A 16,220-nucleotide genomic window follows, 5' to 3' on the forward strand; every position below is an offset into this window, starting at 1 on the left:
AAGAGAGCTTTAGAGTCTCTAGAACACAGCCAGCCACAGTGTAATTTAGTCCAACCCTTTCTCTTTACAAATGAGGAAACTTACTCCTGAATAGATGGAGAGAACTAGCCGAGGGCCTATGCACTAGTTAAGGGTTTAACTAGGATTAAAATATGAACTCCTAGCTCTGATTACTGTTATTTCAGCATTAGTGCTTGTCCCTGTTTGAGTATAGGCAGTGGGAGTATAAGTTCATAACTGTCTGTGGGGAAACTTTGAGAAGATGAATGGATCGTAGAAGGCAAACTTCTTGTAATCTGTATTTCAGTATTTTGTATTCAGTGTACATTCCCTAGAAATTCTCCCCATGTATGGTGAAAAAAAAGGACAGAGTTGGGAGAGGGAAGAAAGTGGCAGTTAAATAAATATATAATACCTTATTTGCCAGCCATCCTCTTCATTCCATTCAGTACAGACCCAGCTGTAGTTACAATTTAGTAACTTTCCACATAGCTGAGTTTTTAAATGACTTTTTATAATTAAAATGTGGCTTTCTGTATGAATGCTACATGATGGAAATATACTTGAGAAAGAAAGAACATTCATTGGAAGATAATCTGATTTAGGAAGTAAATTTAATTTGAAGGGTATATATAATTTAGACTTTATAAGATACAGGGTTAATCTGAGTCAAAAGTGGTTCTAGGTGATAGAATTGATGAAGATAAAGAATTGACTGGCCTTTTATTCAAGAAACTTAGCTGTTGCCACAACAAGATATTGGAGTAGGAAAAGGCAAAAGAAAGAGATAGAGGAAGGAAACTCCTGGCATACCAAGAGGAACAAAGGTAATTTTCTGGGACTATAAAACAGATGGTACACAGTGCACTAATTCCCTTTGTGCTTTTGCTTGAGTGGATGAATTGGTGTTCAGAATACTAAGTGACAAGCTGCTTCATTGACAAGACTGATTTATAATTTATTTGTGTGATCCATATATTTGACCTTACAAATTCAAAATAGCCAAATACTCTTCTTTCAAAAAGAGACTTCTGAGTGAATTTTACATTTAGTACTCACTTTTTCTACTAAAACATGCAACTCAATACTATACTTCTGGTAGGGTACATCCAAGAACATAATGGAAATATTTGGGCTGAAGGGAACTATGAAAGAAACAAAAACTCCAGAGAAATGGAAAACATTTTGTTTTGTGACTTTGAAATTTTAAAATTTAAATTTGCTTTATATTGACCTATACATTTTAACATTTTAATAATAATAATGACAATGGCTAACATTAAATAAGCTGAGTACTTTGCCTAATGATTTCCATATATTTCTTCATTTATAAATAAAAAAGAAAAGAGATGTAACTTGTACTAGGGCATACCTTGTAATTTTCTTCTGTTTCAGTGATATGTATTTTTATTCCTCAATTTTACATTCCAAACTATGTGTAGCTCCTTAACTGGAAATAGTAACCCTTTGTTCATTTTCTAGGTGATAAATCAGGAAACATTAAAAAGAACTTGGTATATTATATCTGATCTCAAATGACATAAATTTTGACAATATTCAGTCTGCTGTATTGTATTTCAGCATCCTAGTGAAAGAAAAGAATGGGAAAATGATGGAAAAAAGAAAGGAATTAGTGCTTTAGCTGTTAAGTAGTAAAACAAAACTTTAAAGTCTGACTAGGAAATGTACAATCAGCAAATATTTTGAAAAGATCTGGAATTTGGCTGTGACTGCTGTGGTTTGCATTCTATATTTTCATATATACAGTTATATAAGGCAGGGTGGCGGGGGTGTTACCCTTTCTATGAACTTTGAAAAATCAATAATGTTTTAAAATGGAAATGCGGGCTTCCCTGGTGGTGCAGTGGTTGAGAGTCCGCCTGCCGATGCAAGGAACATGGGTTCGTGCCCTGGTCCGGGAAGATCCCACATGCCATGGAGCAGCTGGGCCCATGAGCCATGGCCGCTGAGCCTGCGCTTCCGGAGCCTGTGCTCTGCAACGGGAGAGGCCACAACAGTGAGAGGCCCGCGTACCGCAAAAAAATAAAAAATAAAAAAATAAAATGGAAATGCACTAGAAGAGTAGCCTGTAGTTACACTAAACATGGGAGATGAGAATAACCTTTAAGAATAGAGATTTAAGTGTAGCTGTGGGAAATAAAGGTGGTGGTACATTGGACGTCCAGAGAAAAGAGAGAATCAAATGAGCAGAAAGAGGAAATAGCCTTGTTCTTCTTGTGGGAATTCTGAATAACTACCTGATTAGATTTTTCTTTTCATTACTGTTTTAACAGGAAATTATTTCAAATAAGATTTAAATTAAAAGAAATATTTCTGAACCTCTGATGTCAAGAGTAAACCAGATAAAAAGTAACACAGTTTCAGTAAAGAGAAACCAAGTACTGAAAGTCACAGATTAGTTTTCCTTCAGTTCATTACTGAAGAATTTTCTTTTCTCTTCTAAGATTATGTGGCCAACTTATTTCAAAAGGCCATTTAAAAGCAAGATTGGATTTTTGGAAGAAAGCACAGAAATACCAATAGAAGTCTATGATCTTGAATGATAGACTAGAACAGAGAAAAGAACATGGAGAGAATTATTTAATGTCAATTCTATTTCTACACTCCTGTTGCCAAAGTTGAATGTTTTAGCTAAGATTCTATATCTTGTACAATTAAAAAAATAATTACTCTGTTTCCAGTTCTTTAAATACTTGGGATCATTGTTATACTGTGCATCTCATTGGATCCATGTGCTATTATTCATAATTATAACCATAATCATAGGATACTATTTGGTTAACAAATATTTAGCCTTTCAATAGAAACTGTCGACAAGCCTCTTAGATAGCCTCATCCACCAAAGGGCAGACGGCAGAAGCAAGAAGAACTACAGTCTGCAGCCTGTGGAACAAATACCACATTCACAGAAAGATAGACAAGCTGAAAAGGCAGAAGGCTATGTACCAGATGAAGGAAGAATATAAAACCCCAGAAAAACAACTAAATGAAGTGGAGATAGGGAACATTCCAGAAAAAGAATTCAGCATAATGATAGTGAAGAAGATCCAGGACCTCAGAAAAAGAATGGAGGCAAAGATCGAGAAGATGCAAGATATGTTTAACAAAGCCCTAGAAGAATTAAGAAACAAACACCTAGAAGAATTAAAGAACAAACAAATAGAGATGAACAATACAATAACGGAAATGAAAAATACACTAGAAGGAATCAATAGCAGAATAACTGAGGCAGAAGAACGGATGAGTGACCTGGAAGACAGGATGGTGGAATTCACTGCCGCAGAATAGAATAAAGAAAAAAGAATGAAAAGAAATGAAGACAGCCTAAGAGACCTCTGGGACAACATTAAATGCACCAACATTCGCATTATAGGGGTCCCAGAAGGAGAAGAGAGAGAGAAAGGACCTCAGAAAATATTTGAAGAGATTATAGTCGAAAACTTCCCTAACATGGGAAAGGAAATAGCCACCCAAGTCCAGGAAGTGCAGAGAGTTCCAGGCAGGATAAACCCAAGGAGAAACACACCGGGACACATAGTAATCAAACTTACAAAAATTAAAGACAAAGAAAAATTATTGAGCGCAACAGAAAAATAACAAATAACATACAAGGGAACTCCCATGAGTTTAACAGCTGATTTCTCAGCAGAAACTCTACAAGCCAGAAGGGAGTGGCATGATATATTTAAAGTGATGAAAGGGAAGAACCTACAACCAAGATTACTCTACCTGGCAAGGATCTCATTCAGATTCGTTGGAGAAATCAAAAGCTTTACAGACAAGCAAAAGCTAAGAGAATTCAGCACCACCAAACCAGCTCTACAACAAATGCTAAAGGAACTTCTCTAAGTGGGAAACACAAGAGAAGGAAAGGACCTACAAAAACAAACCCATAACAATTAAGAAAATGTTAATAGGAACATACATATAGATAATTACCTTAAACGCGAATGGATTAAATGCTCCCCCCAAAAGACACAGGCTCACTGAATGGATACAAAAACAAGACCCATATATATGCTGTCTACAAGAGATCCACTTCAGAACTAGGGGCACATACAGACTGAAAGTGAGGGGATGGAAAAAGATATTCCATGCAAATGAAAATCAAAAGAAAGCTGGAGTAGCAATACTCATATCAGATAAGATAGACTTTAAAATAAGAAATGTTACAAGACACAAGGAAGGACACTACATGATTATCAGGGGATCAACCCAAGAAGAAGATATAACAATTATAAATATATACGCACCCAACATAGGAGCACCTCAATACATAAGGCAGCGGCTAACAGCTATAAGAGAGGAAATCAACAGTAACACAATAATAGCGGGGGACTTTAACACCTCACTTACACCAATGGACAGACCATCCCAAGAGAAGATTAATAAGGAAACACAAGCTTTAAATGACACAATAGACCAGATAGATTTAGTTGATATTTATAGGACATTCCATCCAAAAACAGCAGATTACACTTTCTTCTCAAGTGCACACAGAACATTCTCCAGGATAGATCACATCTTGGGTCACAAATCATGCCTCAGTAAATTTAAGAAAATTGAAATCATATCAAGCATCTTTTCTGACCACAACACTATGAGATTAGAAGTCAATTACAGGGAAAAAAAAACTTAAAAAACACAAACACATGGAGGCTAAACAACACATTACTAAATAACCAAGAGATCACTGAGGAAATCAAAGAGGAAATCAGAAAGTACCTAGAGACAAATTACAATGAAAACACAACGATCCAAAACCTATGGGATGCAGCAAAAGCAGTTCTAAGAGGGAAATTTATAGCAATACAAGTCTACCTCACGAAATAATGAAAATCTCAAATAAACAATCTAACCTTCCACCTAAAAAACTAGAGAAAGAAGAACAAACAAAACCCAAAGTTAGTAGAAGGAAAGGAATCATAAAGATCAGAGCAGAAATAAATGAAATAGAAACAAAGAAAACAATAGCAAAGATCAATAAAACTAAAAGCTGGTTCTTTGAGAAGGTAAACAAAATTGATAACCCGTTAGCCAGACTCATCAAGAAAAAGAGGGAGAGGACTCAAATCAATAAAATTAGAAATGAAAACGGAGAAGTTACAACAGACACCACAGAAATACAAAGCATCCTGAGAGACTACTACAAGCAACTCTATGCCAATAAAATGGACAACCTGGAAGAAATGGACAAATTCTTAGAAAGGTGTAACCTTCCAAGACAGAACCAGGAAGAAATAAAAAATATGAACAGACCAATCACAAGTAATGAAATTGAAGCTGTGATTAAAAATCTTCCCACACACAAAAGTCCAGGACCAGATGTCTTCACAGGTGAATTCTATAAAACATTTAGAGAAGAGCTAACACCCATCCTTCTCAAACTCTTCCAAAAGATTGTAGCGGAAGGAACACTCCCAAACTCATTCTATGAGGCCATCATCACCCTGATACCAAAACCAGACAAACATACTACAAAAAAAGAAAATTACAGACCAATATCACTGGTGAATATAGATGCAAAAATCCTCAATAAAATACTAGCAAACAGAATCCAACAACACATTAAAAGGATCATACACCATGATCAAGTGGGATTTATCCCATGGATGCAAGGATTCTTCAACATATGCAAATGAATCAATGTGATACACCATATTAACAAATTGAAGAATGAAAACCATATGATCATCTCAGATACAGAGAAAGCTTTTGACAAAATTAATATTTTGACAAAATTACTTTTAAAAAGCTTTTGACAAAATTAATTACTTTTGATAAAAGTAATATTTTGTTGATACTAGGTATAGGTGTTGATTTCAGAATTTCTTCCTCTGAAGATTTGTAAGAAAGGAGCTTTACATGAGGAATCATCTCTTAAAATTATTTACAATCTAATACCAATTTCCTTCTTAAGCTACCTTCTCAGTGTTCGATGTGAGTGATTGGGATGAAGAAATGGTGCCCAGGATTCTCTGTTTGCTAAGTGTGGCTGTAGAGTCAAAATGGAGAGAAAATTATTAAAATGTTTGAAATATAAGATTTCTTCAGATGGTTCTAACATAAATTAAGTTCCTGAGAAATCAGGTTGCAGCTGGGTTATAAATGTTTGCTGATGAGGTGTGATAGGTGATGCTACTAATGTTAATACTAAATAGAGTGCAACAATGAGCAGAGGGTAAATTTGGAGTTTCAGGCTGACATTTTATAGACAATTTCTTGAAGAAAACAAACAAAAAGCTCCACTTTTTCATGAATGCTGTGACACTGCTCTATGTGAGAAAATAGAAGGACTGTGGCAACGGTACCTTCATGAGCAGGTTGGAGCAGAATGGGATGGTAATAAAGTCTGGAGAGGGTACAGGAGGAGTTGAATTTCAATTAGGAGGAGGATTATTGTGGCTAAAAGGAAATAAGAATATTCTTAAAATATCATTTATAAAATTGTACATTTAAAAAAAAACTAATTAACACAATATTATAGAGAACAAGAAAAGAAAACTTATTTGAGAGACAGTAGAGCTTAATATGTCAGAGAGATGTAGGTTCCAATTTCAGTCCTGCCTCTTACTAACCACGTGAACTTTGTCAAAATCTTTAGGTTTGCTGAGCCTGTTTCCCCTCCAAATGGATATTCCAATAGGGCTTGGGGAGGGGCATTTGGAAAAGGGATGATTGATTACAAAGGATGAACACCCCAAAAGACTATGATGAGATGTGGAGATAAAAGGAGCTAGGGGATAAAAAAACCAGCCTCCAAGGCTATTAAAACAGAAGCTTAATTATTCATCATATGTAGAGGAAGAAGTCTCTTTTCTAGGACTGAAAAATTCAAGAGACCTCAGGGATAGTGCCTAGCAGCTAAGAAAAATTTAAAGAAATGGACAAAGAAATAAGGAAAAAAAAACAACCAGAAAGAGGAATGAAGTAATGAAGTATATACAGTTCATTCAGTAATGAATGAAGACAAATAAATTAAACCTTAAGTTTTATCTGATTATTGTTTAAATTTAAAATTTAATCACAATAGTTTGAATTACTTTGATGAGTTGATTTTATAATAAATTCTAAGGGCAATTGGAGTTAAAAAAATCCTGACTATTAAAATTATTGAATTATTTCAGATTATAGAAAATAAATGGAGTTCAGAATATTTACTAAAATTATTAAAATGTTAACTGATCAGTATAATACAAAATGAAAAATAATAATGGACCATTAGTTTAATTCATTAAAAAAATCTGAACATTTAAATAAACATTTAACATATTAATCTAGCAGTAGAAAAATAATAATAGTTTGCCATGACCAGTTGGATTTTATTATAGAAATAGAGGTTGGTTGGAAATAGGAAATTTCATTTATAAAACTTTTATATCAACACATTAAAGGAGAAAATTATGTTTATATAAAAGGCTGGAAGTGTATCATGACATAGTTATAATTTCAGATAAAAATTCGAAGTGAAATAGGAATAAAAACAAATTACTTAAGCATGATACAGATTCCTTTCCAAAAATCAAGAAAAAACATCTTATTAAATAATGAAATATTAAAGATGCTGCCATAATAAAAGAAGACAGCAGGATTGTTATTTCATCATTATTATTCAACATTGTTTTGATATTCGAGCTAATGAAATAATTCACTAAAATGAAATAAATGCTTTTTAATGGTGCTGGAGCAATTGGTCATCCAATATGCAAAAAAACAAAAATAAAATATGAACCTCTAATTAATCCTCACATGATAGACAAAAAGTAACTCAAGATGATTCTGGGACTTATATGTAAAATATAAAACTATTATCCTTTTAGGAAAAAAGATAGGAGAAAATCTTCAGGATTAGTTGAAGCATTCTTAGTCTTGACAATAAAAGTGTGATTTATAAAAGAAAAAAATGATAAAGTGGATCTCATCAAAATTAAAAAACTTTTCCTCTGCAGAAGTCCTTTTTAAAAGGATGAAAAGACAAGGTAGAGGGCTGGAGGAAATCCGAAGTTGACATATCAACAAATGATTTACATCTAGAATAAAAAACTCTAAACTCAACAGTCACAGAAACAAAACAATCCAATTAGAAAATGGGCAAATGACATGAACAGACATTTCACTTAAGAGGATATAAACATCGCAAATAAGCACATTAACAGATGTTCATTAGCTATTAGGGTAATGCAAATTAAAACCACAACGGCATACACACATATCAGAATGACTTATTTTTTTTTTAAAAAACCACCAAATTCTTGCAAGAACACAGAAAAACTAGGTCATTTCTACATTGCTGGTGAGAATGTAAAATGGTACAACTACTCTAGAAAAGCATCCGATTTTTTCTTACAAAACTAAATGTGCACCGTGTGACCCAGCAATTGCATATTTTGGCATTTATCCCAAAGAAAGGAACATTTATGTTCACATAAAAACCTATAATTAATGTTCATAGCAGCTTTATTCATAATAACCCCAAGCTACAAATGATAACCCAGATTTCCTTCAACAGATGGATAGTTTAACAAACTGATACATTCATGCCCTGGAATAGTACCAAGCAACAAAAAGGAACGGAGAATTGATACACTCAACAACTAAGATGGATCTCTGCCAATCTCAAAATATTACATAATGCATGATTCCATTTACATAGCACTCTTGAAATTACAAAATCATAAAGATGGAAAATAGATCAGTGGTTGCCAAAGGTTGCAGAGGGAGGTTATGGCAATAAAAGGGCAACACAGGAGATTCTGGTGATGGAACTGTTCTCTGCCTTACTGGTACTCATCATATTTGATATAATTGCATAGAACTAAAGACAGCCACATATACTTACATGTACACAACTGAATACATGCAGAACTGGTGAAGTCTGAATAAAGTTGGTGGAGGGTATCAATGTCAATTTCTTTTTGAGATATTGTTTATGCAAGATATCATATGTTATTGATGGAAACTGGAGGAAGTGTATAAAGGATTTGTCTTTCTGTATTATTTCTTACAACTGCATGTGAATCTGCAATACCTGAAAATTTTATATGTATATTATGTGTGTGTGTATATACACATATAAATGTATATATACACACATATATACGTATAAATGCATATATATACATGCACAGATATACATATAAATATATATACATATAAATTTAAACTTTAGAAAAAGAGAAAATGTATTTTCAGATGATAGAATTGAATATGTAGAAAAATAAAAGATTTAATTTCCATTGGCATTTTAAAGAAAATGTGATATGGTGAATAATATAATTATTAACTCTGTGTGTGTGTATTAATTCATTTAGAATAACAATGGGAAATATTCTGTTCACAATAACAAACCACATATACTTACTAGTAAATATAGTAGGAAATGTGAAGGACCTATATGAAAAATAGAAGATGAAACACAATTAATGTACCTAAAGTTTAAAGTTTTCAAATTCACTGTGTATGTATAAGGCTATTTTAATAAGATTCCCATTCTGGTGGATTTTAATATGATTTTTAAGCTCATATGAAAGAACAGACGTTTGAGAATTGCCAAAATAATATTTGAAAAAAGTATTTGAAAAAAAGATTGTATGGTATGCTGCATTTGCCTTACAAGGTGTTTTTTTGTTTGTTTGTTTTACATATGCCCAAAAAATACAGTAAACAAAATATGTGGAATTTACCTAGGAGCAAAAATATAGTAAATTTTTCAATTCAGTTGATAAGGATCATTTATTTAATAGATTGTGCTATCATAATCTACTTTCCACTGAAAGTTAGACTCCTACCTCCTACCTTTACCTATATAAATTTCATTGGATCAACTAAATAAATGCATATCAAAGAGAGATGGTAAAATGTAATCATCTAAGAATTAAAGGGATTGTATTGGACAAATTAGGGTGCATTTATATAATCTCAGGAAACTTTAAATTGTGAAACTTGTCTATACCCAAATCTGGTCTTATTGAGATATCTCATAGAATAAATATATTTCTGAAATCCTGATAAAGTTAGCTCATCTGATTAAAATCCCAAACTCCTATGACAGAAAATTAATTCTAGCATCAAAGCTTTTTTGCTGTGTCAAACAAAAAGCAGTCATTCTTTTTTCTAAAATGCTCTCATCCCTTTACTTGTCCATGCCATTCCCTTTCTCTGTCTTTTGAAACCTGTAAGGCCCAGGTCATTTAACTTTTAAAAATAAAAATGAATAGATTTTATTTTCAAGAGAAATTTTATGTTCACAGAAAAATTGAACAGAAAGTACAGGGATTCCATTTACCCTTACCTTCACATGGGTAAAACCTCCCCCATTGTCAACATCCCACATGTGATACGTTTACTATAACTGATGAACCTACATTGACACATCATTATCACCCAAAGTTCATATTTTACTTTAGGGTTCACTCTTGCTGTTGTACATCCTATGGATTTGGACAAAAGTTTAATGACATGTATCTACCATTCTAACTACTAGTATCTTTAGAGTCTCCATTGTTTACATTTTCCAGCATGTTACATAGTTGGAAGCATACAGTATGGAGTCTTTTCACACTGGCTTCTTTCACTTAATAATTTAAGGTTCCTCCATGTCTTTTCATGGTTGATAGCTCGTTTCTTTTTATCACTTCATAGTATCACAATATCTGGACCACAGTTTATCCATTCACCTACTGAAGGACAGACATCTTGGTTGCTTCCAAATTTTGGCAGTTATATATAAAGCTACTATAAACATCCATGTGCAGATTTTTGTGTGGCTGTAAGTTTTCAGCTCATTTGGGTAAATACCAGGGAGCACAATTGTTAGATTACATGTTTAGTTTTGTAAGAAACCACTAACCTGTCTTCCAAGTATCTGTACCATTTTTCATTCCCACCAGCAATGCATGATATTTGGTCATTATATTTTTCATTATATTTTTCACTGAAGCCTTTTCTGATTGTTTTTGCAAGATATTTTCCTTCCTTTGTCTGAGCTCATACAGTACTCTGTATCCTCATACTGACATCCATCGTATTCTTTATTGCTTTGTGTGAACCCCTCGGGGCAGGACATAGATATGTCTCCTGCACCTCACAATACTTCACTTAACACCTTGAAAATTAAGAGCCCTAGTATTTGTTGAATGAATAAGGTAAATATAAATTTTGTTGTGTCAGACTGTCAAATGGAGCATTTTGTTTTGCAAATCTATATATAATCACGTCTCATACTAGGCTTGGGTCAAACAATTCTCACTAGTTCCATCTGTTATATTTTTTTCAGTTGTTTCTGAACAGTTATTTTGTGGGTTAACTACATGGCTGATTCATGTTGAAAGAAACTGCATTTGAAGTTATTGATTCTTTGCCCCAGCTTTTCAGCTGGAAGAAACAAAGCTCTTGCTACAATAAGTACTGAACTTTTAAAAAACAATATCTAATGAGGTTAGCATATATTGTTGACATTTTATTTTCAACCAGAGTTAAGGTCACAGCTGAAAGGTCACAAAGATGATTTTATACAGTAAATAAACAATCATATTATTTTGCAAAGAAAATGAAATATCACAAACTTGTCTGTAGCCTCTTTTGTCTAAAAGTATGTTTGCTATGCTTAATTTTGGTATCTAAACTGTGTTGTCCTTCCATTTCTTAGATTTTGGGATTTAAAAAGGAAGTACACCTAGTTTATGTGTCAGGGACTAATATAAACATGTGCTTTTCATTCATATTCTGGCATTATATTGAGTTTTTACATTTAACTCCTAAGTCCACTTAGTATTTGTTGGGTTTATTTGTGGAATTTTGGTATTCTGTTTATTTGGTGAACTTCCTTTCAAGTTGGGAAGTTTTATTGATCACATTTGTTTGGAACCTTTACCTCTTCATCTTTGGTGTTTACAACAAAACTGTAAATTTATCATTAGAGAGAATATGTTGAAGTGATTTTGGAAAGTATTGGGCTGGATTATGGTTAAACAGTGAAAATGTGTGCTTTGGGGCACAATGCACAATAGAAATTATTAACTGCTTTCATATTATATATCACTACATAACAAAGGATTGATCTCTTAAATTTGTGGTAGCTGAAGACAATTTTAATATTGAAAATAATTTAATGGGTTGAAAAGTGTCATGGAACAGACAAACTTCTAATGCCAAAAACCATTAACATTTCCACTTTATATTGTCATCTAGTTAACATATTTTTAAAGCAAAGTAGTCCAGATAGTGTAATTCATTAGTTTTTTTTAAGACATTTTATTTTATGTTGGAGTATAGCCAATTAACAATGTTGATGATAGTTTCAGGTGCACACTAGAGGGACTCAGCCATACCTATACATGTATCCATTCTCCCACAAACTCTGCTCCCATCCAGGCTGCCACATAAAATTGGGCAGACTCCCCTGTGCTATACAGTAGGTCCTTCTTGGTTATCCATTTAAAATACAGCATTGTGTACGTGTCAATCCCAAACTCCCTAATTATCCCTTCCCCCCATCCTTCCCTCCTGGTAACCAGAAGTTCATTCTCTAAGTCTGTTTTGTAAATAAATTCATTTGTATCATTTCTTTTTAGATTCCACATATAAGGGATATCATACGATATTTCTCTTTCTCTGACTTCACTCAGTATGACAATCTCTAGGTCCTTCCATGTTGCTGCAAATGGCATTATTTCATTCTTTTTAATGGCTGAGTAATATTCCATTATATATATGTACCACATCTCCTTTATCTGTTCTTCTATCGATGGACATTTAGGTTGCTATTGTAAACAGTGCTGCAATGAACATTGGGCTGCATGTATTCTTTCAGACTATGTTTTTCTCTGGATATATGCCCAAGAGTGGGATTGCAGAGTCATATGGTAGCTCTATTTTTAGTTTTTTAAGGAACCTCCTTACTGTTCTCCATAGTGGCTGTACCAATTTACATTCCCACCAACAGTGTAGGAGGGTTCCCTTATCTCCACACAATCTCCAGCATTTATTGTTTGTGGATTTTTTGATGATAGCCATTTTGACTGGTGTGAGGTGATATCTCACTGTAGTCTTAATTTGTATTTCTCTAATAATTAGTGATGTTGAACATCTTTTCATATGCCTCTTGGCCATCGGTATGTCTTCTTTGGAGAATGTGTCTAACCTAAAATTTACTTTATTTTAGATGAACTCACAAATTCATCAGAAACCAGATTGTCTTTAGAAGACCTCTTCAGGAAAGAATTTGTGCTTCATGATCCAGAAGCTCGATGGATCAATGGTATGTGTGTACATTCTTATATGTTATATTTATTTCAAGTTCTGTATAACTAAAATTAAATAGCGTTTTTTTTGACCACTGGTTGACCACCGGTGGTTATTTTAATTGACATTATGCTTCAATGATTACAGATACCATTTAATCAGAAATTTATACCTTGGCTCATGTGAGAGAAAACTAATTCCTAAGGTAGTTCATCAATAAAATTATCCCCCAAACATTAGATTGACTGCTCTGTATCTGCTCTTCCCTCATGAATCATTAGTTATGTGACTGCAAACACGTATTACATCTCTAGCATTTCTCTGGGTAATTCTCCTTGGTGTAGAAGTATAGATTTTGGGAGCGTACATATAAGTGATTCAGATTTGGCAATCAGATTAATTTTCTTCTCTCTCTTTGTGGCTTTTCTTTTTAAGTTTAAATGCCACAAACTAGGGAGACTCTCCAGTCTGAGAGTCTACAAAGTTGACTCTACAAAGTTGAAATGACAGAAGGGGCATGGGAACACATTGCATTTTTGCTTTTTGTGGCTTGGCAAACAAATCACCTCAGCTTTCCTTAGGTTATTTCTGATTTTGCTATTTTCAAAAAGTTTTAAAAAGAATTTAAATTACAAATACAATCAGTCAATCAATCAATCAAAACCACTGAGTGGCTCCATGGACTTTGGCTTGTCTTTGTGGGAGGTGGTAGGGGGAGTTATTGGGTAATCCAGTTATAAGAAATGTGTTGGTGAAAAGGAAGTCAGATTTTCATTTCTGGAATATTACAATTTGCCTGACCATACTAATCACCATGGTTAGATAGCTGTTAATCTTTGCCCTTCATTTTATTTAGACATAATATCTTTGCTTGTTTTCAAGGCCTAGAGTAGGTTTACATGTATGATAGCTAAGAAGAGCTTTGCCTTTGTATCTGATGAATAACGTCTCACTTACAGTCCATCCTTTCTTCTGTAATATCCTAATTAAATACATTTATGCCTGCAAATTAAATGTTTATTTATGGAAGCTATAAAAAGAATGTAACTTAATTCATGAGGGCAGGAGGCAAATCATACTTGTTTACCTAGCACTGATACAGTTTCTGGAGAGCAGCAAGCACTTAAGATTTGGTTTTTTTGAATAAATGAATGAAATCATTTAACAAGTTCAGTTTTATTTTTTCTGTAAACTCAGGTTTCAGTTGAAATTGGTTGCAAGGTAAGTATTATCATGGTGATGATGTTACAAATAGAGAAAACAAGATAGCAGTTTTATTAATCTATTTGTATATTTTCATTTTGGATTGTTTATAAGTTTGGGTCTTGCCTTATTGTTGCCTTTGCACTATGATTATTTCAGAGGTACACTATGATTTATTTCAGATGAGTACTATTACTAAATTTAAAAAAAGGTATGGAATTACCTAGCCTTGCTCTAATACGTGAATCTCCCACAAATCATTCTCCTAATGTGCCATTGTAATTTTATAAGTCATCTTTTTACTTGCTAGCAAGTATTTTCTATTGAAGGAGATGACCAAAAAACTTTGAGTCATTAGATTTGAAATGCTGAATAATATTCCATTTTATTCATCATGATTTTGACCAAACTATAGAAATTTGTGCAGTTTTTGACTTTGGGAAGCAAGAAAAAAATCATGGGTCTCGTCCCCCTTCTCAGGTTAGCTTGAACTATTTAAAGAGGCATTTACTTCTGTGTGTAACTGACACTTTGATATCGAAGTATTAAAGGACTGGAGCGGTGTTTAAGCAGAGAACTGCATACTAAATTAAGCCACATTTCAATATGTAGGGCGCGCATTCTACTCTAATGCTTCACAAGATATCAAACTAAAATTATTTGGAGTTAATCATTTTTTTTCATAATTTCTTTACCAATCATTGGTAAAGCTGATTTTGAAAATATATCCTGGGACAAAGCTGCAGTGTATTATCATACTATAAATAAAACCTAAGATCAAATATATTTATAAAAGAACTTGACATAAAACAACTTTTACACAGAATTAAACAATATCTAAGCTCTTAGAGCCATGTGGTCTTTATAAATACCACTGAAAGAATTGACTCACTGTCAGTAGGTTGTGTGCACTGGGTTGCTTTTCCAGCAGGGGAATAGATTTGTGCTCATTTTTTCCTCTATCCAATCCAGATCACCTTTCTGGCAATCACTAGGTACTTGGCCTATTTACGTATTCCTCACAAAGCCAGATAATACAGTGGGGACTATAAATACAATGTGTAACCCTGGCTTCATTGTCACAGATTATATCTAAATGTAAAATGTGAGCTTCTTATTTATTCTCATGACATGTCTCACCAGGTTTCTATAGTATATAAGTGGCTTGAAGGAGTCTAAACTAAGCTCATTTGGAAGCTTCATTTAGTTCTTGGAGGTCACCATAGGAGCATTTAATACATTACTGGTCAAGGAGAAGGAGGGCATCTAGATGGCCCTGACACGTGTAGGCTGAAGTGTAGCAATGTCATTCATTATGCTGCTTCTCAAACAATATATCTGTGAATGTCAGTGCAGCCTTGGATGGGTGCTCGTGTTCATGGTTAGCGTAACAACTGCCTTCCACCAAATCTGCTCAGATCCTTGAAATCTCCATTTTTATAGCACCTTCTTCGTAGTTATGTCACCTTGAAACTCAGAAATCCATCTTCTTTAACATTATTCATCTCCCCACGTACATTTGAGGACCTATCAATCATCAAAGAAAAATCTAATATTAATTGAGTGCCTTCTACGCTAGGCTTTGTGCTGGATGCTTTATGGACATATTTCATAGATAGCATGTAAGTTATAATGATGAACCCCAGAAAACTGAGGCTAAAGCAAAACACTTATCCAAAACCACAGCTGATAAGAGGTGGAGCCTGCTTTAATCACTATGTTGAAGTATAAAGCCTACCTTCTCCCAGTGTTTC

General features: G+C 33.7%; 1 protein-coding gene across 10 annotated transcripts in view; it reads left to right on the forward strand.

Annotated features, from left to right (window-relative positions):
* DPP10 (dipeptidyl peptidase like 10) overlaps positions 1 to 16,220 on the forward strand; it is a 1,301,728-nt gene that overhangs the window by 806,827 nt on the left and 478,681 nt on the right. For 9 of the 10 annotated variants that reach the window (XM_029225838.1, XM_029225839.1, XM_029225846.1 and 6 more), the window contains one exon: positions 13,184 to 13,279. The exons of the other annotated variant lie outside the window; for it this stretch is intronic. In XM_029225838.1, the coding sequence (XP_029081671.1) occupies positions 13,184 to 13,279 (96 nt within the window). The remainder of the gene's footprint in view (positions 1 to 13,183; positions 13,280 to 16,220) is intronic. 10 annotated transcript variants of the gene reach the window in all.

This window comes from Monodon monoceros, unplaced genomic scaffold (genome assembly GCF_005190385.1).
Source record: "Monodon monoceros isolate NGI ecotype Baffin Bay Population unplaced genomic scaffold, NGI_Narwhal_1 Super_Scaffold_16, whole genome shotgun sequence".
NCBI classification, from domain to species: Eukaryota; Metazoa; Chordata; class Mammalia; order Artiodactyla; family Monodontidae; genus Monodon; species Monodon monoceros.